The following is a 25642-nucleotide window of genomic DNA, read 5'->3' on the forward strand; positions in this document are numbered from 1 at the left end:
CCTACAGTGCTGCACCATCATTTATTAAAACGACAACATTGTAACTGAGAAACACTTAAATGCTACATTTAAAATGTTTACAATCCATCACTAAATTCATGGCAAACCAATTTTAACATCATGCAATAACACTAAGACGACATTACTTGCATTGAACTGATCTTTTTAATAAGTTGTACAATTTAGTGATAAACATGGGCTTGTGCTTCACTGAGGAACTTTTGTTATTCTCAGTGACAGGAAGGCCACTGCAGTTATTACACTTCGCGTTTTGAAATATGTGTAACTGTTAATATAAAACCCACACTGCTCAAACTTAGTTACTTTTCCTAAAATTGGTATATCTATTTATTTATTTATTTATTTTGGGGCGTGGGGAATGAAGAGAACAAAATATATGAGCATGGGATTTTGACCCCTCATATACATATGCATAATGCTGCGCTATACTTGCGGCCACACGCTGTTGCCAAGCAACGCTTATTGTTTAGGTGTCCTTTGATAAGCAGGCAGTCATATAATTAACTAGAACTAGCTAGATCTGACAGATTTGGACATAAACGCGAGTGAAGTATAACCGGACGCGAGAGAGAGATCAGATCAGCTGCTGCTGACGGACAACACGCAGCTCTGCACCGTTGAGTGGAGCAAAATTAAATACACTAAGAGTTAGACCTAACACACTTAGCTAGTTTATCTACTCTGGAACTAGCTAAACTAGTTATAAATATGTGTATTCTTTACTGTCGGGTCAGTTATTACAGGTTCAGCGAGCTGCACGACTCGAGACTGACGGGCTGTCAGGAGAGGGAGAGGAAAAGAGAGCACCCTGTTTATTTTTCCCATTTTATTATCCAGAATTACTGTAAACTTTGAATAAAGTAGATAATCTACTATTAGAACATTAAAGCATGGAGACATGTCCAAGTAGTTTGTTTAAATGCATTCCTTATGTTGTTTTTTTATTAACATAAAATAAGTCTCACATACCCCCTGCAGTACTCCAACGTACCCCTAGGGGTCTGCGTACCCCCATTTGAGAACCACTGCGGTAGATGATTGTTTCCTATATTGCATAACAACTTGATAGAAACAAATATATGAGTTGATTTAAGATTTTGGGCTTTTGCTAGTGTATTGTTCTTTCCTTTACACTGGAGTGCGTGTCTGCTTTATCAGCTGCTTCGTGCATGCTATTCAAACATTGCATCAGAATCCAAATAGCAGACAAAGTGGGCTTAACGTCTCCATCCTCCACTCAGATTCCTAGACTAGACACTGAGTTTGCAGAACACACTGGTATAAATATCTCTATACAACAAGGATTGTATCACACTATGGATTCATTAATGTGTCCTCCTATATGATGAGTAGACTTTAGGCCTTTCATGATTCATAAAACCTGCCCCTTAGTTGGTTATGCTCCAGTAGAATGACAGAAAGGAGAGTGTAATTAACTACTGTTCTGGATGATGAAACATGATCTATATTTAGCACTTTAAGGGGCTATCGACAAACAGACCCCGCTTGTCCCCGCAATCTTGGCCTCATTAAGGCTCAGCTTTATCTTATTTAGTCCGTCTGCCTTTTACAGAACCCTCTGTGAAGGCATCATATGGCTAACTGATGGATATCGGAAGGAAACATGTACCTTCAATTGGATAGAAGAAGTCTGTTACTTCCTGTTGGCTTATGGTTGTGTCTGTGATGGCTCAGGGGGAAACATAAGAGATGGTCTTCTATGTGATTCAGTTGTTCCTCCTCCCATAGTTTCTGTGCTGTAAAAACATCCATGTCATCTTAAATGGAACGGCCTGTGACGTTTTCTGTCAATTGTTTAAATATCTCCCTTTGTAGCTTGAATCATTAACTGAAGGGGATTCTTTTAGAGAGCTGACTGCGGTTTTACTTTCATCCTTTTACTCAATCCTGCTAAATCCTTTTAAGCAATATGACGGGTTAGAGATGTTTGGTGTTGGCAACACAATGCTACCAATATCTTTGGTTAAAGCTCAAATGTTATACAAGCTTAATACGAACCTATTTACAAGTCAGTAAGTACATTCATTGTACACATTTAACAAAGCTAAAATGTGCGAGATATAAGCAAACAGCTGTTTTTTGTTTTAAATCTTTCTCCTAAGGAAACCAAAAGCATCTGTAATTTCCTCTCACAGATGAGAGTGGGCTGTATAAGCAGTCAAGTCTCATGGCTACATTTCGCTGTAGACAATTCACTGTTTTACTTCTTTACTCTGCAGTCTCATGCAGATGGTAGATGGGCAGCTTGGCGGCACTATAAAAGACCACATAAAGAGCAAAAATCTAAATTGTTACAGTGTTTAACTAGATATAAATGTTCTGTACATTGGATTAGATACTTACACCCAAGTCGCTCCCTACAGCAAGGGACAACAGGCAGTTTCCCACAGCAGGTGGCCTCTTGTAAGACTGCCATGAATGTGTGTGAATGGGTGAATGCTGACTTTTATATGTAAAATCACTTTGAGGGGTCATAAAGACTGGAACACTGCTTGCAGTCCCTTTGACACTACCATTGCTATGTCTTTCTGCTTCTTTTGATGTACTGCTTGAATGCAACAAATTGCTTATTCTATTCAAATCAAATTAAAGCTACTTGTTTCCAACATTCTTTTATTGCACACATTGAATATCAATTTTGAACTCAAAAGACACCCATACAAAAAACTGAGAGTAAATTACAATTTTAAAATGCGGTCTTCTACTGATCCCCTTTTAGTGACTCAATAACTCTTAATGTCATTTCATTATTATTTATCATGCTGTGACAATACATAAAATGATATATAATGCAGCTCTTTGAAACCCACATTATGAATGTAGATATCAGTTGTTGTGTTAATGTTACAGAACCACCAGGCAATTTTAAAAATCTCGTTCTTTAGACGATGATCCTCGGAATAATGTAATGAAAAGAGGCCAAACTTCAAAACAAAAGTCCTGCATGAACAACAGCCAAAGGACTTTTTTTTCCTCCCGTTTGTATGTTACAACTAGAAGTGTGGCTTGAAGAAGACACACACCACGGCCCACATCGACTGAGTAATGATGCCCCTAACCTTGTCTTGCGCTACAGGACTGGAACACCCAGGTCTCCCCAGTGTCCCTGTATCATTAGCTCAGGCTTTTCACAGTTAAGTGCTTGGTTTAGACGGGATGTGGTGTAGAATTTGGCAGCCCACAGAGAACTCGGTTTCTTTACATTATAAGACTGTGTACTTGTCGGATTTTTTTTAGAGCAGCTGATGTCATGTGGTGCTTGTAATGTGTCATTTGGTGATGTCAGCAGAGGCTTTTAAACACACAGGCCGTGCAGTGTGTGGTTTCATGGTATTTGTTAAAATGAACAAGGTAGAATTTCCTGTTCTTATACAGTGTGTAACTAGCCTCTAGATAACAACATTTGTGGTGTGTAAACAGCTGTGCATGGACAGTTCCCCCCCTAAGATGTCTGATGTTGGTGGTTAGTATTGGTTTTTCTGGCATGTAAAGGGGTCATTTGTGTGTTTTTGAAGTGGGGTTGTTTGAGGTACTTATCCATAGTGTATTATCTACAGTAGATGGCTGTCGGCATCCACCCAGTTTGGAGAAATAGACAGGAGTACTGCATGAACGCTAATAAATAAAATTCTCTGGAGAGGGCTGGAAAAAAAAAAATGTTGTCCACCAAATAATGAATATCAATTGATCAGTTGAAGAACATTTTCACCTCTTTACCCTGCAGATAAACAGGCCTTCCAGACAGGGAACTGAAGCTATTTTGCCCATCTTTACTCTTTACTCAAAACCACCTGACTTAATTAGAAAAAATCATTTGAACACCATTTTATATTTGACCATATGGCCAGTTTGGTACATTGTAAAAACATGTGGTGGATATATCCATTTGATACCATGTAGCATTGCTTTTTAAATGTAAATGCCAGTTGTCCTGGCAACACCTGATCTGTTGATCTTTGCAAATACAGACTCAAACAATGGCTACAGCCCCAGTGTTAGAAACCCCCCCCTTGGATAGTGTTGTTTTGGTATTTATTCATTATTTGGGGATGTTGTTTGAACCGGATGAGGCTGAACAGATCCCAGAAAAAGACTGTCAGTCTTTTTACTTCCCAGCTGCTGTCTGCAGCTCTCCGCTACAATCACATTCATTCAAACTCAAGAAGTTGCTATAAATAGATTCACTTTCACTTGCCTCAGTAAATCCTTTAAATACCTCGGCAATATGTTTATTTTCTTTAGTAGATGTCACTCAAACTGGAGTTAGCGATGCAATTAGGCAACTGTTGGAAAACAACACAGATTTATGGCACACAAGAATAAGCCCCTATATATCAGTTTTTATACACAGGCACTTGTTTGAAGGATTAATACATAGTTGGTTCTGCTGTTTTGGGACTCACTGGAATCTGGGCGTGGAAATACGTGTTCCCACTCTGAGACGCGGTCACTGCTTGGATCCAATAGATATCCAGCAGGAGAACAAATGCCTACTGAAAACCTTTTCCCAGCTGCCTCGCCCAGTGCAAATATAAGTCTGGCATTCTGGTGATTCATAAATGGGTGAAAGGCATTCACTTGTGGGCAGGAGGGAATCGGCGTGTGTTTTGATGTGGGTTTTTCTCTTTCACGTGCTCCTTCTTTGTAAGCCCTTTTTAAAAAGTAATCTCATAATTTTCTCCCTTTGTATGTTGATTTTCTTTTGACCTCTTGTCACGGTTATTTCAAAGCATTTTGAATCTTGTCCATCAGGTTTATACCAGAGTCTGACTTTGTTCTTCATCCCTTTTATAATATAGGTTTTTTTTGTTAGAGAAAAGGGGAAACCATGAAGGAAATGTGGGTCTGGAATGTATTGACCTGGAATGTCACAACAGTATTAACTATGCAAGTGGCAATGATAACAATGCTTGGCATGTGCCTGTCAGGAGGCCCACACCCCTTCTGTCCTCCACATTAAAGATCAGAGAGTTGGAGATCGCCCTGTGCTCAGGCTGCTAAATCAGATCCAGTCAACTGGGATTGGCCTGCCCCGGAGACCAGAGGGGAACAATGCAGGCATTTCAAACATTCAGTTGATCTATTGTCATATCAGCACAAGTACATCTCCGGGTATTGATTGAAATGTTTTCTAGTGGCGTGAAGGCACCCAGGACTCGTACAGACACACACTTCAAAAAGAAAGTGCTCGTATCAAAGAACAGCCAGATCTTGGTTATGCACAGTAAAACCTGTTTTGCTACTCTCATTAAAATACATGGATGTCAACTGCACCTGCAGCTCTATGTTCCAGCCAACCACTGTAGTACTATGACTCTATACACTTTGCATGTTTGAACTCTTTTATGTGTTGAACAGCCCCGGGTGCTACTTAAAATGCACTTTGATCCAAACAGTTTATGCCCCTGCCTCTTTCAGAAGCATATGGTTCAAAAGCAGAACAAACTGTGGTGGCTGAGAAGCAGTAAAACACAGTGAAGCGAGTACATTAAAACATGCTTTAACTCGGTTCACAGCTCCAGGCACACACTTTATTTCTAATGACCCATTGAGTGTGAGGCTGGATGGTTATCCGGTGACATTTCTCAGAGTAATTGGATGGGGGCAATTGTGGTTGTATGTTGGTTTGAACAAACTGTCGCTTATGATTATTTTGTTTAAATGTGGTCTGGTCATTTACTACAACAGCTGAATCAAGTGGGAGAGCTTTTCAGATTTATACATTAATAACATTTTACAAACGGGTCAGATAAGTATATTTTGTGATTTAGTTGTGCATCAATCACCATTAGACAGTAGTCTTGTAAATCCTTTTGGCTATGTTAACATGCTGGTGATTTACTCAGATTTTCTGACATTTCACTCAACATTTCTGGCCAGGCGGAGATATCGTAAATGCAAGCTCATCAAATTCCTCTCATTGTGGGGGGAAAGTCTATGCTTCATGGGGGGGAGGGTTTGTTTGAGACAGGGTGAGGGGAAAATCCTCTTCTAGTGTGGAAATACAAGAGTGTTAGAGCATAGGTGTTCATGAAAGTTGTACTGGAACAGGGAATATGATATGGGGGGACCTGAGTGGGGGGGGGGTGTTGCTGCACACACGATTTCACAAAGGCGTGCGGCTAAAAATAGCCAGTAAACACAGGGGTGGGTGTCCAAAGCCCTGAAGCCTGAAATGCTCTACACTCCAGCTGTGAAAATGGGAGACTGTTGTAAACACTGGGCAGCCTATACCGTTTTCAAAATCCATTTCTAAACCATGTCCACCTTTGATGAATAAAACTCTGTATAAATGTACACAAATAATAACATCGTTATTTGTTGATATGTGTATATGGGGAATGACTTGTGTGTATTTGTACTTAAAGGAATTATTTTGGATTTTAGCACATACGTATTGCATTATGTACACTTTCATAATTTCACTTTTTCAAAACAATTCTCATAGATCCCCTTATCAGTGTGACATTGAAAGTAGGACTACATTTAAACGCTGTCCTCCATCTTTTTCTATTTGTAGAATGAATCTCCAGATTGGAGGAACTCGGCTGATTCCCCTGCAGCGCAATACTCGACAGACGAGGAGGCGTTCTCATGGCCGAGACCTAAGACCGTGTGTCTGCGGCGCACCTCCCATGGATTCGGCTTCACCCTGCGTCACTTCATCGTGTACCCACCGGAGTCCACCGTGCATTTCCCGGTACATTTCAGTATTTGTTTGTTATCTTTCCTAAGTTTCGTTCACCTGAGTATTGTTTGCTTATCACATAAGATTACACTGAGTCAACAGAAAGCCTGGAACTTGAATTCTCTGACCGTGAACAACAAAGTCACCTGAGTATTTCTGTGTTTTTACAGGAGGAAGATCATGGCCGCAGAGGTAAGCAGAACACTTGGCTGTTTCACTTCATGCATTCCCTCCAGCTCTGCTGAGTCAGAGCAGTGCCCCTAACTTCTAATGACCCTTAATCCATCTACTCTTTGGCTCATTTTGCTTCCTTGTGCGATTAGAACAATGTAGCTCTGTGTGTCACTGACCTTTGTGAAGGCATGAATGGTTTGGTCAGCACCACCTGCTTCTGTCCTGCACTGACCCACCTCTTCGTATTGTTTCACCTTGTTGTTCTTGCTGCTTTTCTCCCCCATAAAAAGGCTTTCAGAAAGAGATGGCCTCCATGTTGGTGTTCGATCCTATTTCCCTTGTTATTCTAATAAAGCTCTATTTTCTCTCCTCATAAAGTACAAGTCTCACACCAACACCCTGACATAGGTTCATGTTGCTTAGCTTATATAAACAATTACGTACTTTACATCCTGTGTGCAACATATATTTAAATATTTAATATTTTTACGAAAACACAAAGGTCAGATATTTCTTTTAATAAAATATGCAGAATTTTACGTGATTCTTATTTTATTTAAAGAGAATTAATCACAAATCTTTTGCTTCAGGAAAAGACAGATCTAATTAGTTTCGCCTTGGCATCCAGAGACAATATGAAAAGGACATTTTAGATTTGTATATCCGTGGTGTCAAATTTTGATCAGTGTCATATCAAATAACATCACAATTTGACCCTTTTTAATTTGATCACAATTATAGAATTGAATTTTAAACCCTTTCTGATGACCAAAAAGGCGATTTTAAACTTGAAAAGTGTGTGTACAGTTTTGCATGAAAGAAGGAAAAGATGTATTTTACTCGGGCTTCCACAAATAGGACGATTTTAGATTAGCAAACCTTTAGATTAGTTTGTGTAGGTATTGTCTTTGATTGAGTTAACTGTTACTTTGTGTCCCACCCCAGTGACTTGTTTGTGGACTTAGCTCGGCTTAGTCTGTTGCTTTTGGTTGACCTTGAGGAGATTGCTATCACTGGAATGTGTCCACTTGGACTTCAGTAATTCTATTACACATTTATAATCTTAGGAGGAGGAGGAAATGTATAGAAGAGCACCACTGTGATTCATCTTGAACATGTTGAGGAAGTATTGTATTGACAAATAACCCCTTTGTTTTCATTACACATGGCAAAACCTGTGTCTCTACTGTCCTTTTTAGTTTTGAGAAATGTTCCCACAAAATGTATTAAGTAAAAGCATCACTAATGTTATTTGCTGACCTAAAAGGTAGAGGCATTCATAATTGATAACTCACACCCTGTAGTGAGTAAAGCTCAGATATTTGTCACCTGATCGTACAGTAGTCTTTTGAACTCAAACATGTTTTAACACGGTATCACCCAGCTGTAGATGTGTGTTGATAACTGTATGCTGGAACAGATAATGTGTTGTAGGACATGGAGACCCCGCCCATTAGAAAGCAGAGTGCACATGGTCATCTGCACATGATAGCCAACCCATGTCTGTTTACAGTCCTGTGCTAATGATAATTATAGCTTTCATTCAATTAAAACCCTGAATGGACTGTATATGATGTATGTACACAGTGAATTGTGGAAATGAACCCGGATATCAAATCAAAGTTTATATCCAGATATCCAGCAAGGCCCACGACACGATAGCTTTTTATCTCGATGGAGACAGCTTGAAATAGCACTTAAAGCTGCCCATATCCACACGGTTAAATGGTATTGTGGTGTTCCAAATGTGAACTGTTTTTGTGACCCACTTTGTGCTTCTTCTTTTTTTCAACAAAAGGGATATTCTGGAAACAACACACGTGGATGCTCATTGTCCAAATGTAAACTTCATGCAACCATACAGGAAAGCCAGATTCATTAAAGCAAGTCAAGATTTTATCTTACACAAAAACTAAAAAGCTGAAAAAGAACCTTTTAGTCTTGAGCTTTGAGATCCGACCTATTAAGCCAGAGAATATTAAATAGTCCTGGGAGTTGCATAATGCTGAACAAAGGGGGTGTCAGGCGAAAAGCCAGAATTGGAAAAAGAAGAAAACCTGGGACGATTTCATTCCAGACTTGGCTTGCTTGGTCACAAAACCATAGAATACCAATGGGCAGAAATAGAGACGTAAATATTCGTGTATTTACAGATTTATTTTTGTTACTTATTGTGCTAATTTCCTTACCTACCTGTTTCTTATAAAGGCGTTGTGCGAACTGTTGCATGAAAGCACAGAAAGGTTTTGGTAAGATAATGGAATTGGAGCTCAAGAGAGTGCTTTAACAAAGACCACGGGACGTTTAGCTAGTATATCAATGTGGACTTTCTTTTGATCCTGTATGTTTTTATATGATGGGTCAGTATTGGTGCAGGGTCAATAGAAACACCATTAAACTACTTCCAGGTGACACTTGGGAGTTTTTTTTTAATTTACAGCAGGGTGTCAAAAACAAGAACTCATAGGTATTTGTTGAATCAACAATAATGCCCCAAACCACTTTGTTTGTGGTTGTTAATGTCTAACAGTCTAAACCATTGGGGCAAAATGTAGACTTGACTTTGACCATTGCTTTGCTGAAAAGAGAAATGCCATCATTGTGTTGATCGCCATTTTGACCCAACTGATCATTCAGCTGAAGTGTTTTCTTATTCTGAAGCAATAGGTGCCAAAACATTGATTTATGAATAAAACATTGGGTCAGATTTATGAGAGTGGCCCTGTTTTCGCTCCACACACTGGTCTTCAGCACCATCAAGTCTCTTATTGTATTAGAGGCTCCTGCTTCTCAAGACAAAGCTCCTCTGTCACAACTCTGGGGTCAAGTTTGGGTGCACTTGTGATCTAATGTTCTCTTGTCAATGCTTCACTCTTTCACCTCAATCACGGCTGTAATTTAACCTGCCTTTAGCTGCAAGTGCTCATTGTACTACACAAACAATGTTCAGTTTTGAAGCGGCAATACCTTTTGATGGATACCTTTGTTGTGTGCTTGCTATTTTAAGTTAAACCTTTACTCTGCAAACTTTCTGCTGTATTTTTTTTTTTTTTAATAGTCAATTCGCAATCTCCTGACACTTAAGTAAATTATGTTTTTAACCAAGCCAACTGACTAAAATAGTAAAAGTAAAACCTGGCAATGTTTTCATGCATTTGAACTAGAGTAACACAGTTCTAGTTAATTGTAGGTACTGGGTTAGGAGCCAACAGCACTAGTTAGGTGGTAAGTTTATGTTTGGTATTTTGGGATGGGTAGTGCTTCAAAATATAAATAATAACAATATATGCATTGCCCAGAGCAGCCTTGTTAATCAATACGTCCTTTTATTTTGATTATAGAGTACTTTTTAAAAAAAAGACGGTCCATTGTATACTTAGCATGTATTAATTGAAAGTTGAAGAATAAATCAATATATGAGCACATGTACTTGGGGCTCCTTATATTATCTCATGTTCTTCAAGGTAGCAAAAGCAGTGAGTTGTGTATGTGAATATTAACTGTGGCTCATGCAATACTTTATAAAGAGCTCCATTGTGTAGACATTGATGCACTTCTATAGTAAACCACCAGAGGGAGCATGTCTTGCTGCTGTAGCTGTATGGGACTATAATAATGACATAATGTGAGTCCCCAGGATGGGTTTCTGCATGAGTAATCTTGTGTGTGGAAAGTAAAAGAATAGGGGGGCCGTGTGTGTGTGTGTGTGTGTGTGTGTGTGTGTGTGTGTGTGTGTGTGTGTGTGTGTGTGTGTGTGTGTGTGTGTGTGTGTGTGTGTGTGTGTGTGTGTGTGTGTGTGTGTGTGTGTGTGTGTGTGTGTGTGTGTGTGTGTGTGTGTGTGTGTGTGTGTGTGTGTGTGTGTGTGTGTGTGTGTGTGTGTGTGTGTGTGTGTGTGTGTGTGTGTGTGGTTTTTTAAGGTTTACAGCAGGGGTCTTCAACTAAAATCAACGAGGTCCAGTTAGAGAAAATCTCTCCATGCAAAGGTCCGGAACATCAAAATGTCTAACTTGCTTCATGAATTAGTGTGATATATATTGAAGTGACCTGTAGCTTTATCAACGTCTGCATGTAATCAACAACTGACTGCCAAACAAATAAAGAAAGTACAATTCAAAAACAACTATTTATTGTCAATTAACATTGAACTATACAGATATACAGTAAATAATGTGGATATGTGTAATGTTCCTCTCGGGCTGCATTTACAAATAAAATAGAGAAAATAAATAAAATAGCTTTTGAAAATATGTGCATCTTAAAAGTGCTTAATTTTAGATAAATAAAATAAAGTGTAGCAGCAGCTTGAGAGTCCCTTTTTCTTTGTTAACCGTTTCACATCATGACTTAACAGTTTCAGACGATTTATAGAACAATATCAGTCTTTACACATCATAACAATGTAACAGTTTTAAAGTTTCTCTTTCTTTCCCTCTTATATTGCAGTCCCTCACTCACTTTTTTTAAATTCAGTGTAAGAATTGAGCTCGAGCTTGTCCTGCCAGGAGTTTGTAAATCTGGGCTGACATGGTGTCAGGGCCATTCTCATACACATGCAGGTGCTCATTGGTTACAGTGATGCAAACACAGGTATGGTGAAAAAAGAGAGAACTATTCGAAGCAGAAAAAAAACAGCGTAATAAACCATCTGACAAAGGCCTGTGCTATAATGCTTCAATTAACTGGCTATTCTTTATAATATACTCAGATCAATAGGAGACAGAGATGTTAAGTTAAAAATCAAGGGTTTTTATTATTATTTACAGCAGGGGTGGGGAACCTTTTTCCTTTCAATTTTTATAACATCCTCCGAGGGTCGTACAAATTATTGAACTCAACCTCTGCTTAAAAAAAACTAAAATCACAGCCCATTAATTTGGCCTTTCTTTCATGCTGTGCAAAGAAAAAGCAACCTCTTAATCCAGATATCTCACCATGACTCACGTATGCATGCATGTGCACGGTGTGGCATGACCACCAAAACAGAAAGATATGGACACAAGATGTGTGCAAATGTATTTAGTATCCTATCCATGTGAACATGATTTAAGTGGGGGGGGGACATAACCTCCTCTAGGGGGGTCCGAGGGCATGCTCCCCCGGGAAGATTTTTTTTTTTTTAAATATTGAAGTTAAAAGCATCTATCTGGTACACTTTGAGAGCAACATTAAGAGATCTATGGATACATCTCTCAACACCCATATGAAACAGAACTGTAAGCATATTTTTCTTTTTGGATATTTTCCAAATCACTCCCATTTTAAACTCTATTCTTGTTATTTTTAACAACTTTTTTGTTACTGTCATATAGTATTTTATACCTGTTTTTAATTTAGTCTCATTAATAACTATATTGATCATATCAAGGTGTGCCTTATACCTCACCGAGCTGAGGTTATTTGAGCCTCTCAGGAGAGAGCTCTCTTCCACCTGGTTGTAGAAAAGCTCTTTAAATTCGTTAGCATAGCTAGCTAACCAGATGCTAATAACAACAGATCGCCACTGTGCTTACAACTAAAGACACAGCCACGCAAACACTGCGGCATGTGTACGGCTCCTTATGGGTATTGCAATATTTTAAGGGCTGGAGCGCAGTGGCGGTTCTAGACCAATTTGACTGGGGGGGCCAGTTATTTTCTGAGGGGGGCACAATAAATGCAGGACGAAAAAGAACTAGACAGTATGAAGTAATTGCGCATAAGAAAACAATGCAATACAGTTATTGGTATTTGTTTCAGTACACTTATTTATTTCAGATACATCTTATAGTTATTACTGTTAGCTTCAGCTTAAGTTATAGTGCAATGTTTGCACTAACACCATATTTATATAAAAATAAAGGCAATGAACAGTTACATCTCTACTTTACATAAGGGTGTCTGCACAATCTCACATTACAGCAACAAAATCCTGCGGTACCAGAAAATATACATTTAAAAAAAATGTCATTGTTAGGGGGGCCACAGGGGGGTCAGAGGTCAGTGTTAGGGGGGCACTGGCCCCCCCTAGAACCGCCCCTGCTGGAGCGGCGTTCCGGTGCTCTCTGTCAGCACTCCTTTCAGACGAGACATATACCACGTGAAGACACGTTACGCTCGTATTGTGTTCAAGGAACCTGTCCTTGGCCAGGAAAAACAGGTACTCGCTTGTTTAATTATTTTTGCGGTCTAGATTTCTTCTTCTTTTTTGAAGTGAGAAGTTGTCCGTCAGTCAGACTGACGGACAGACTCCCCCCCCCCCCCACCCCCAAAACGAAAACTCTTCGGTTCTCCACGAATTACACAAGTCACCCAAATCAGCGTTAAAAAAGCGGGAGGCGCCGAAAAATCCCCTATTAATGTATTGATTATAGCTCCGGGTCCGTATAGGTCGGCGTCTGGGTCCGGATCCGGACCGCGGTCCGCCTGTTGCCGACCCCTGGTTTACAGTTTACTGCTGATTATTATTGATTGATTCATCACTGAGTAATGTCAAGTAAACGGCTTGCTTCTCTCCCCGTTAAAGGTGGGGTAGGTAAGTTTGAGAAACCGGCTCGAGATCACTAGAATTTGAAAATACACAACCGGAGAAAATCTGCCACTTCCTTATAGAGCCCCTCCTCCAACACACACGAACGCGCACATGACCAATGAGGGCACGAGATAAGTTTGTGCCCCGATGGAAGGCTGACGGGCAGGTAGGCCATCCAATCCGTTTAGCCGGCCCGCTTAAACGGATTCGTTGTACTTTTTACAGTATTACGGCTTCTACAGATGAACATTTTTTATGGATTTTTTGTCAAAGCACTTAAGATATTCATTGCTATCGGGATGTTAAGAGCATTCCATGGAATATAACAAAAAGTGTATCTTGAGCCGGTTTCTGAAACTTACCTACCCCACCTTTAAGCTTTTACATGGCTTGGACACAAATCATGTTCCTCATACATCCAGGATTTTACACTTAAAATGGTTCACTCTCAACTCTCAATATGAATGATCTCACCAGGATGTTTTAACAACTTTTTAATTGATTTTTATAAACCATCACGCCTGTTTTCATGCTGGCCTTCCCCTTTAGTTTGTGAGCCACATTGCGCTGACTCACCAGAATGTTAACTACTGTTGAAGGATTTTAGCGCTTTGACTGTGCCCAGAGCTATTTCTCAGTTTATAAGGAACGAGTGGGAGTTGTGCAGCTGAGCACACTGTCACTCTACCTTCTCCCAGTCTCTCTTTCTCTCACCCCCCCCTTTCTTTTCTTTCCTTGGTTTTCTTCCCAGCAGCCATGCAGCTGCTAGGAGACAGGAGCAGCATGAGCAAACGGGTTTCCTTGCTGCTTTCATCCACCTCCTTGAAACCACACCATTTCTCCACTTTGGAGATTTATTTTTCTGTGATCTAATTCATGATCATGCCTTTATAGAAACTTGGCCCAAACACATTCTGTTCTGCTGTCATCATGTAGATTCACATGCCTCCAGATCTTGTGACAAACCTCCCAGTTTCGCTCTCATGCTCATACACAATCATTTTCTCTTCTCACCTACATGTCGTGTAACCTACTTGTACTGTTACTCCTCAGTCAGGTTCACATGTGTAGGTCTATTTTTTGTTGTTTTTCACGTTTCAAGTTCAGTACAGTGCTTCTTTTACCAAAATATGATATTGGTATTTGGCGATTTCCTTTCTTCATTGTTTTAATGTTATAGATTTGTAACTACATCTTAAATATAACAATGCGCTGCTCTTTGCATGGGAAATCTTCCTCTTGTTGACATTTTGTTTACTTTTCTAATTGTATGATTGTATGTGTTTGCACTATATTCTCGTTATGTGATGTATCATAACCTTGTTTTTGTCATCAGGGAGACAACGGAATAGGTTAGAACCAATGGACACCATTTTCGTGAAGCAAGTCAAAGAAGGTGGTCCTGCTCATGGAGCTGGGCTTTGCACAGGTATGTTTTAATTATCAAACCTTCATTAAACAAAACCTTCTAACATGTGATTCCAGGTGCTCCAAAGTCATGTCATTACAAGAAGCCTAGCGCAATCCTGTAACTGATGTCATTGAGAGCAGGAATAACTTCCCCTATTTCCAGAACTGACGTTTAGAGCGTAGTAAGAAAAAGGAACAAACAAATGCAAGGAGTGCAGTTTGTAGTAGTTGCCTTACAGTGCTCCACTGTAAAGCAATACAGGCCATGGAGTTGTAGGAAAGTGCTTTTTTTGTGCTTCTCAATTAGGTAAATACCCCAATCATTTATGTTTTTAAAGTGGACCTATCATGCTATATTTGAATAATATATTGTAGGGCCATACCTATATAAAACATGTCTGTGAATTTTTTTTTTTTAAATACCAAACAGATCATGCATTTTAGCCATGCCTCATTTAGCTCTATTTGCTCTATTCCAGCCCTGTTTTGCAAGGGCTGATTCTGTGGCAAATGAGCTGCAGCTGACCACGCCCCCCTGCAAAGGAGGGGGGCGAGGCACGAGCGTCATGTTACCATGCTGTTACCATCCCACGCAACCTCTCATTCCCCTGATAGGTGGAGAGTTGCCCATATAGGCGGAGCTCCCCGTTTCTGACGTCAGAACAATTTCAAATCTGGATCAGTCTGTATCAGATCCGTTGCAGCCTCGTTTTTAGAGATTTTGGTATGGAGGAAAAGAGAGAGGGTTATGTTTTCTGACACTTGGTGAGTTCCCTGTAACACCGGGGACACATTCATGTATAAAATACATACAAAAGTGCATTTTGCATGATAGGTCCCCTTTAAGTGGACACAGGGAATCTTCCACATGGTAACTGTAGACGTCAACGTCAGGTGACAGCTCTCAATCTACACTACACCTCTCTGTTACTAATAGCCTTACCGCTGTTTTTCATTTTTTTTAAAAACATCTATTAGGTGATCGATTAGTGAAGGTGAATGGAGCAAGCATCATTGGGAAGGCCTATTGTGAGGTTATATCCTTGATCCAAGACAGGTGAGTTTTCAAATAAATGAGTATGAATGATTCTGCTCACTCTGTGCATTTTCTGTTCTAAATCTCTTTGTGTTCCCCAACAGTGGTGACTTTCTTGAACTTTGTGTGATGCCAAAAGATGAGGATATACTTCAACTGGTAAGTTTCTCAAACATATTTTCAAAGTGGGATACAAAAAATGAATATGGGTGGTTTTTAACAGAAATTACTCACTGTTTGTCCAGTCCCACAATCATTTCTGTGGGCAACGGTGGCTGTGAGGTCGTGTGGTAGATGTCTCCTTGGAAAAAATGCTTAACCCCATGTTGCTCCCGATGGCTTGGTCAACGGTGTGTGAGTTATTGTGGATGTTAGCTTACTTGAGCAAACGGCACTGCTCTGTATGAATGAGGTGTGAATGGGTGAATGATGACTTGTAGAATATAAAGCACTTTGAGGGCTCGTAAAGACTGGATAAAGCGCTATATAAATACAGTCCATTCACCATTTACCATCGCACATAGCTGCTCTAGTTTAAGGAGTTCGCTTTGGGACAAGAGTCATGAAATGCATGACAGCTTGCATATCCCATAAGTTTTCTATCTAGGCCTCCTAATCAGGCCAGAGCAGCCTGTCTGTGAAACTCCTCCTGAATGTCCCACTGAAATGGCCTAATTTGACTTCTGCAAAAGACACAAAGGTAAAAATGTATTTAGCTAAAAATCAATCGTCTTCAAATAGAAAAGACAAACATGAAACAGCTGAGTTGTAAACAAAGTTGTTGAGCTTATTTCTCTGTCTGCATTCGTGAGTATTCAACACACTCAGATGAAATGGACCAGCGTCACACATATTGGGCTACATGTGACAGCCTCAGTGGTAGCAAGAACATTTGTCAGATTTCTTTGGTCATTGACTTATACATAAGTGTTATTTTGGGTGATGTGAGTCTGATTGATGTAGACATGGGATGGGCAACTTGGATGGTGGTGGGGGCCACATAATGTATGTACTGGTCACCAAGGGGCCGCAGATTCACTTGGAACACACACACACACACACATTCCATGTATTGTATGTAATTATTAACAAATATACTAAGTCTGACATCTTCATTGACATTTTACAATCTTTCAGGGAACATCCTCTAATAAGCTCACTAAACAAATATTAGTTCACAGACATTTTATTACATTTTTACAAGTGGCATGTTTGTATTGAACAGGTTATTTAACAGTGAAATAAAACTATTTTAAACTATTGGAAAGCACGGAAAGTGCGTGTGCATTAAGATTAACCACTAACATGACATAAACATGAAGTCATGAACACTAACCCAGTCATTAGTTGTCTAACTTGAACCTAGCTAAGACACTTGTAGCCTGTCTCTGCATCAACACAGACACCTGTCAACCCGCACTCTGCTGTTCCTCAGCGCCGCTCCCCCTCCCTCCCGCTGACATTCTGAATGAAAAGCGTATAGTAATCATAGATAACACGGCAGGGTCCGTGACAGTTTATTTTCATCTGATTTCAAATAAACAAAGTCTTGGTTTTTAGAATGTTAAACTTGTTTTGCCAAATTCAGATGATAAATACAACTTTTAAGCTTGTAAAGGCATAATTACAATCGGTAACTTAACGTCACAGCAGGCATAACAACAGCCGGTGTTTCTTGTGAGGGTTTCCCCGGGAAACAAACACAATACACACAAATGCGTCAAAGATTATTTTGCAAAACGAAATCTTGTACACAGCTAGCGACGTAACTAGGAGTCTAGTGGACGTTATCAGTACTACAAGTAAAATCCATTCGCCCATCCCTGATGTAGACCATCAACCACTGTGTAGGACCTCCTTAACCATACCTCATTTAATAGAAACCAAACTATGAAATAGTTGTACAACACACGTCATGTTTTACTTTGAACTTCTGTGTAATCATCAGGTGACCTATACCGAAATGCTCTTTCGATGATGAATGCTCTATTAATGCTTGCTTTTCCCAGAAGCAGTTTACTAATACAGTTGCTGCTTGTAACACATCAGAGTAGATCATTTATGTAAAGTGGAAATGACTCAACACAACAGCTTCAGATGTACATAAAATGCAGAATGTAAAATGGCCAAGCTTAAGACTATTGAACATATTCATCACTTAGACGTAGAAAGGAAACATAGTAAAACAAGTTCACATCCTCTTCATTTGTCCTAACAGAGCACTGACTAAAACAGTTTGACAATGTTGTTTTCAAAACAGTTTGGATGCCCATCAAATATTTGCAGTACAGAGAGGAGCCCTCACTTCAGATCATTAACCATGTATGCATGCTGCAAGCTGCTGTTAGCATTCTGCACATTCAGTATAGTGGAGATGCACTCATCTGTACCATATCTTTAGCAAATACCCAAAGTGCTTTGTCAGGATGCTCCGGAATCTTCTCCCAGGGGCTCATTGTGATCTAACAGCCTCCTTAGGAATCATCTAATAAAAGAGCCTCGCTGTTTGCTCTACCTGAAGTCTTCCCTTGTGGATACTTATATGTCCAGATTGAATCAACATTATTAAATTGATGGGTATAGGTCAATTAATCATTTAGAAGAATGCTATATATTATATTACTTTTTACTTTTAGTTACATCTATCATTAGTGATGTAATATTGTTCACATCTGTTATCAGTTCATTTTCTTTCTTTAGACAATTGAGGGTTACTCCACCCCTTCCCTGTTAGTTCCTCCTTCTCTTGCCATTTCTCCCTCTGTACCCATTCGCGCAGACCACTGTATCCTAAACGTGTGTTGTTAAAACACTGGCCACAGAATTGCGCCTTAAATGGCCAGCAGCCACACAAATGAATATGAATATGCCGATGACGGTTGTCCATAAGAACAAGAGGATTATGAGAGATGCTAGCAGGATGACGTTTCACTGTGGGAGGCAGCACACTCTTACTGCTTGGAGACAGGCAGTAGTTGCTTAGCAAAGAGAGGGAGAGCGAGAGCGAGTACATCCAGGGAGTAAAAAAAGGGAGGGAACTGAATGCCGGTAAAGCAGAGGAAATACTGAGCAGGGAAAAAACAGCATGAATGATGAGCTGAAAGCAGTAGATGAAATCAGCTGACTGCTCTGTGTTTAGAACAGGTTGATGCTAAGGGGAAAGGAGGGAGTAGGAAGGAGTGGGAGCGGGGGCCGTACCATCATAGCTGAATGTATAATCAGCAGCTGCTGCTTCTGTCATGTGAGCAATAGCAGAGCGAGGGAGGGAGGGAGAGACTGGAGGCACCTTGTTCAGTTAGCGTAATATTCTGGCTGAAGATGGATAGAACCATGGAGACTTAACAGCAGTATGAGAGGCAAGCTTCTGCTCCTGCCACCTCACCCAGGACAGACTGGCACAGGCAGGTCGTAACGCCTCGGCTACATCTCTGCTTCTTCATCCCTCTGCACTGCTGCTGCAGCTCCAGTATAATTTTAGCATGTCAAGCCCTGTCATTGCTGTGGCTGTTTTCTCTTAAATAATGTGTGTTTTTTTGCTCTGCTGGCATCTTCTGCTCTCACTTGATTTCTTGACACTCTCATTTTAACATGCTGTAACGGCAGCCTTTTTCTCTGGAAACTACTAATCTGGTAAGCAAACAGAACACTGGGTACCCACTTGACGTTTACATGTTGTGCTTGATGCATCGTTGTAAATATGTCATGCATGTCAGCATCATCATTACATGATGTGTTTTCAGTTTTCTTTCATTATTTCTGTTATGTTGCCGTGTTTGGTCAGCTGGTGATTCAGATGTGTAGAAATGGCTGATGCACTGTGCCTGCAGTACCTGTTAGATTGGGAACTCGAGTTGGCACCAAGCTGGCATTTTAGTGAAGCCTCGCCCTCTTCCATGCCAGATGTTATTAGTGTGATAAATGCCAATGACCTCTGAACTTTGTTGCTTACTAAGGGAGGAACAGAGCCTGGCACTGATTGCTGTGGTACACACACAGCTTTATGTAAGATTGTAATATGACACCAGGTAGCAAGATCAAAGTCCTCCTACCTTTTACACGTCTTCTTCCTTGTTGTATTTGCAGTACGTTACAAGTAGCGGACAAATGTATGGAGGCTAACCAGCCCATAGAATGGTTTGATTGTACATTTATGGAAAATGATTTTAGTAGTATCTGTAGTAAAATAGTGAAGGCTTCCATTCCGTGAAGGATAATCAGGCAGACTAAATATAGCACATATTCTATGAGGGATGGCGACCTCCTGTCTGTCTGAGCTTAAAGTCCGTCAGTCTAAGGTGGGAGAATGAAGACACCTGTTATCATGTAGGGCATTCTTTAATGTACATTTTTACATTGTCATGTCTGTTAAAATATGTGGAGTATTAGCTATTTGATTGTCTTTTCTAACATGTATTGATTGTTACACAATCTTTGCTGAAAATGTCAGTACAGGCTTAATATTGAACTTGTTACCTATAAATACCAATATACATCTATCTTATGGTGCTTTGAGCTATAAAAGGTTTTCATTTCTTCCACTAGCATTAGCACTCTAAATAAGGAGCAGATGAAGACCACTGACACCCCTGAACTGCTAACGCCTCCACTCACTCTTACTGCAACATGCACTGCCCACACACATGCATCCAGTCGCATTTGTAATATCACACTTGACTTCTCTGTAAGCATCTAGTAGCACACTGTTGAATATTACACACACTTGCAAATGCAGCTTGTACTGTATCTATTGTAACACTGCTTTGTCGCTCTGTCTCTAGGCCTACTCCCAGGATGCCTACATCCGTGGACGCAGCAGCTACAGTGGAAATGCCTGTCACATTCCTGACCCACCCCTAGTATGCTACCCCAGAGTAGACTGTAAGCCTACGGGCATGGCCCAGGCAACAGACTCAGCAGGGCAGGTCTGTCGAGGGCCAATAGCACCCACGGACCATGGGTACCGCAAGGAGATCACCGTGCCCCCATCTCCTCCTCCTCAATCGTACCCAAAAAGCCAGATGGCAGTGTGCATGCGCAATGACAGCGTGAGAACTGTGGTGGTTCCTCCTGAAGCAGCCCAAATGGGGCGCATGGGTCCAGCAAATAGGATAGATTATATGGACCCTGTCTTTGTCAGGGGTAGGCCTGGGTCACTGGCCCAGTATTCTCACCCTCGAAAGGCTGATGTCTATCCCAGTGGTCCGGGAATAGTTCAATATGGAGGTCATGCACCTCACTACCCAGGCAACAATCAAAACATTGATTGGCGCACATACCAAACGTACAGGGAGTACATTGACAACAAAGGAATCCATTCCCATGCTAGTCGGACTATCCAGGAGAGGCTCGACAATTTGCGAGCATCCGGTCAGGCCACCTTTGGTCCTACTCATCACATTCCCCGGGGGGACTGGGTCCCTAAAGAGATACGGCGGAGGAGTACCTCCCATGAACGCTCATACCAAGGACCTCCACCCCATTTTCAAGTGGCCCCACGCAGTGCTTCCCAGGACCGCATGAGCAGTGCAGAGAGAATGGGCAATACCAGGAACTGGCCACCACGAAGCGTTTCCCAAGATGGCCTTATGCACAAAGCCCGGGCACGCTCAACAGACTATGTTGACCCTGCAGAGCTGGTTCGGCCCAATGAGAGGAGAGCAGGATACGGAAGGGGGGACCAAGGTACGAGGCCAAGCAGACAGTCTATCCCCAGACAAGCCATGCTCTACAGGCCTTCTGCTGGATACAGCGGTGTCATGCGGGGGCCACATAACCCTTCTGTCTACTCTAAAGGACCAGATTCTCTTCAGACGAGATCTTCACCCATGCTCTCAGAAAGAAACTCACATTTTGGAAAAAGCACCAGTGTTGAACATTCTCTTGTTGACCAAAGAGTTGCAGCCAAAGGAAATCATTGCGCCCACCCAACCCAACGAGGCCTGAGTAGGATCGGGGCTGATATGATGCAGGCAGTTGAGGCAGGCAGAGACGCAGCATTAGTCGGACAAAGGTCTTCTACATGTTCCACACCAAAACAGATGCGTCAGAGACCTAGCATCCTCAAGCCACCCCACCCAGACTCCCAGAGTCAGGTCAACGGGCGGAGCCCCACAGACACTGGCGTCGTCCTAAGGGAGAAACCCCCGGCTGGAAAGAACCCCAGCCCTCTGCGGCACCCCTCCTACATCCTGGCTGTAAACGACGACGGACCAGACTCCACAGCAGATGTGGCGGCATGCTGGCTTCCAAACGATGCACGTCGAGAGATGCGCATGCGCCGCCTCGAGGAACAGTGCCACACCTCCTGCTCCAGCAACCTGGATGAGTCTCTGGACTCCATTCCATTCATCGGTAAGAGAGCAATCATTTGAAAGCCTTGCCGCCCAAAGTTGTCATGGCAACAGAAGAAATCCATAGTAACTTGTGGAAGACTGACAGTGCTGATACTGTAGCTAGATTAAAGGGCTTCACCATAGATGCTAGGCCAGAAACCAGTTTAAAAGAGATGGAGGACATACTGACTCAGGAGACTGTAGACGGCTATAGTTTCATTGTTAATCTGATAGAGCGTCTTTTAGTGTGTGTCTTTACAGTGATGGACAGATGTTATATATAATGCATCTATGTGGGAAGATGTTATTATGAATCAGGTTTGTGGCATTCAGAGAGGTTTTGTGGGATCAGCTTAACAGGCGCCGAATGAAGGATGACTTAAGCCTTTTGGAAAATATTGAATTTCTCCTCTTAATATATTGTTTTCTTGGATGGACTTTCTCTTCAGAATGGATTACTTTATGGTTCAGTGCTCCATAATGGATTTGTCAGGTGATTTAAATAGATGTCATCAACATAAGTGAGCTGATGATGTTTTACCTCATACCCTTTCCAGAGGTTATCAAATAATTTACTTTAATATGCTTTCTATCAGGTTTTGGTAGTGGTGCCAGACATTTCTAAATCTAGTTTGAATTTTACAGCCAAGGTTTTTCAGTGAATGATTCTTGTTTTAGGGAATCTGGCGTAAACAGTTCAGCTGTCAGAAAAATACATAATTTATAGGAACTCTCAGCATGTTTATATGTGTGCCTTGATGAGAATAAAGCTACAATTACAATGCTGCTGACAAGCCTGAGTGGATGGAGGACCTTTTCTTCTGTAAGGTTGAGCATGTTGAAGAAAATATGTGTGTGGATACCTATTTTCTCTGTTTGACTTTCTCCATCTGTCTTTTTTTATGCAATATGTATTGTGTATCTTTGGCTGTCGGTCATCCATTTAATCATTGATAGGTAATCATTGATTTTTCTTAGGTCTTTGTGTTACTTGAAAGTAACAAAATAAACTTTAGAAAGATTGGACTTTATATTAAAAGACCCAAGTCAGCATATTGTTGGTGGCTTTCAACGTCTGATCCACCTATATTTTGAAAGAACATAAAGGAAACATTTTGTTCTAAGCAGGTGCACTGTATGGAGGAACTAGGCCACAGGCAGCGACAGCACTGCAAGGTGTTAGTTTGACCCCTGGGAAAAGAGTTCTGCGTTACAATTGGGTCTTTTGAAGCTGTTCAGGGAAAAAATAATCTAACATATGTTGCAAAATAAGTTTTACTGAAAAAGTAGTTCCCTTGGGGTTCAACTGAAGCCCTCTTTCCCACAGGAGATACAAATAAAAAAAACACTAACACGCACACTTATCATCTGGCTTTTGACTTTAGTGGAGAAAGTTACAAACATCAACTCCAAGGACAAATGACTCGGCAGTAATCACACACATATATATATATATATCTATATATATATATACTAAGTAACATCTACTAAGATTATTATTATTTATTAAACAAAACATTAATTAATTATTAATTAATATTAATACAATTAATATGCTATTTCAAAGATACCAGATGCTATTGACAAATACAGAAATTGACTTCATTATTGTTAGAAACCCAACAAGGCCTGAGTAGGAGAAGTCCGTGATGTTGAACGTGACACACAAAAAACTGAATGCCATACTACTCTGGCAGTGGGAAAAGAGTCAATTCCCATTCTATATCCCCCTCGTTCAAAAGAAAACCTGCATATGCGCACTCGTTTTAGTATGAACAAGGGTATTGTTTATTGTCCACGCCATTTATTTAGATAAGGATGGGCGGGAGGAATTCCTTCAGTACGTAGTTATCAATGAGGTCCCTAAACTTTAAGGCTTAGCAACAGTGTCTGGCTGTTCCTTCAGCGGTCTCTATAATGTTGGTTGGCCAGGTGCAGGTACAGACAAAGCAGGCAGTGACAGCAACACCGCTAGGACTGGTGCCCCAGCCCAGGAGAACACTGCCCTGATTGTGTAAGCGTCTGGGCCTCCATCAATGCCCTGTTTCAAAGCCCTCTGGGTGGTTATCAGCCCAATAGCCCAATCCATCATAGGCAGGCCATATATATTTTACCTTCTTTGGACGACAATGGCTGGAATGATGGAAGCAAGAGTGGTCCTTTAATTGTCAGTTTAATCTTTTTTTAGCCATGCAGCCTAATTTTGGATATACTTTTTAACACCTTTAATTATCCAAGTGTGAGAGTTTTTGAACAAAAGACGCTCCATGGAGTTGCCGATAAAACCGTTTTTACTCAGGTGTTGCTATAGCAAGCTGCTTAGTGTATGGCCTGTCAGCAGAGAGAGCATTAAACCTGAAAGGACCCAATTGGTTAGTTTCGCTGCATTTTGCCTCTGCAAGCTATCTGCATGCATTTGAGTTAAAGTCCTAAAGGTTTGTTGTATAGTCTTTGATGTCTGGGAGGTATAGCAGAATGGAGTGGTCATCTTATCTTTCGTAGAGAGTAGATAAACATGAAAGACTTGTCAGGTACATAATGATGTGTATTAGTGATGCGCAGATGTTTATTAAGATTGCCTATCAGGCCTTGTTTGTAAGATGGTGACATCCTTTTTCCCATGCCCCGTTTCAGAGTTGGGAACACTCTGGAACTAGGACAGTTGCTTTTAAATGTAGCTCCAAAAACCCCTCCGCTGCAGAGAGCAGTTTGTAGTCTGAGCTGTTACAGGCTGGAAGTGCCAGGAGTGAGCGGTACTCAAGTGTTAAGAACTTTCTATCTTTGCAAGAAACTTGTCAGAAGATGATCCATTCTGATTCTCAGCTTTGGTGTGGCACGTTATCGACGGGAGTCACAGGAACACTGTTTTACATATTTCCTAGATCCCACAGATGGTGTTTAGCAGGGCCGTTTCTTCCTATAGGCGGACTATGCAGATGCATACGGCCCCCAATCTGAAAGTTCAGGTTCAGCCTCAATATATTTGGGGAGAATTAATGTTAGACGTATTTAATGTTAGACGTATTTAATGTAGACCGCCAAGCCCCCTCCTGTGTTTGGTGAAGCATTATATTTAAAAAATCAAATGTAGGATATAAACACAACTCAACTGCAATGATAGCAAAGCTGTGACTTGTGTTTTTGGGGTAATAAAGTCCAAATCATCGTTGGGCTGTCAGCCAATGAGTGAGGAAGATGAAAAATGTAAATTATATATTGTTGAGAAAATGCTGCATCTCTTGCATTTATTGACGTAGAGGAGCCTTATTGTTTACCTTTTTAATATAATTTTTTGTAAGTTTCAATTGCTTGGTCTTCGTAAAATTAGCCTGTTTTCCTCTTAAAGTGTAACAGATTGATGCGTCTCCACAGATCATCTTAAAGGCCTCGGAATCCCCCCATTGTAGTTAAAAAACTAGGGACCCCAAACAGCATCTTGCATAGGGCCCCCA

General features: G+C 40.8%; 1 protein-coding gene across 4 annotated transcripts in view; it reads left to right on the plus strand.

Moving 5' to 3' along the window:
- Positions 1 to 25642, plus strand: part of arhgap21b (Rho GTPase activating protein 21b) — a 40720-nt gene that overhangs the window by 3083 nt on the left and 11995 nt on the right. For 3 of the 4 annotated variants that reach the window (XM_034104065.2, XM_034104066.2, XM_034104067.2), the window contains exons 3-8: positions 6563 to 6742; positions 6901 to 6922; positions 14749 to 14841; positions 15801 to 15879; positions 15963 to 16017; positions 20637 to 22209. In XM_034104065.2, coding sequence (XP_033959956.1) covers positions 6563 to 6742; positions 6901 to 6922; positions 14749 to 14841; positions 15801 to 15879; positions 15963 to 16017; positions 20637 to 22209 — 2002 coding nt within the window. Of the gene's footprint in view, positions 1 to 6562; positions 6743 to 6900; positions 6923 to 14748; positions 14842 to 15800; positions 15880 to 15962; positions 16018 to 19119; positions 19489 to 20636; positions 22210 to 25642 lie in introns of those variants that run through there. The other variant, XM_034104068.1, reaches the window with a different exon arrangement.

The sequence above is a fragment of the Pseudochaenichthys georgianus genome, chromosome 17 (genome assembly GCF_902827115.2).
Source record: "Pseudochaenichthys georgianus chromosome 17, fPseGeo1.2, whole genome shotgun sequence".
Taxonomy (NCBI): domain Eukaryota; kingdom Metazoa; phylum Chordata; class Actinopteri; order Perciformes; family Channichthyidae; genus Pseudochaenichthys; species Pseudochaenichthys georgianus.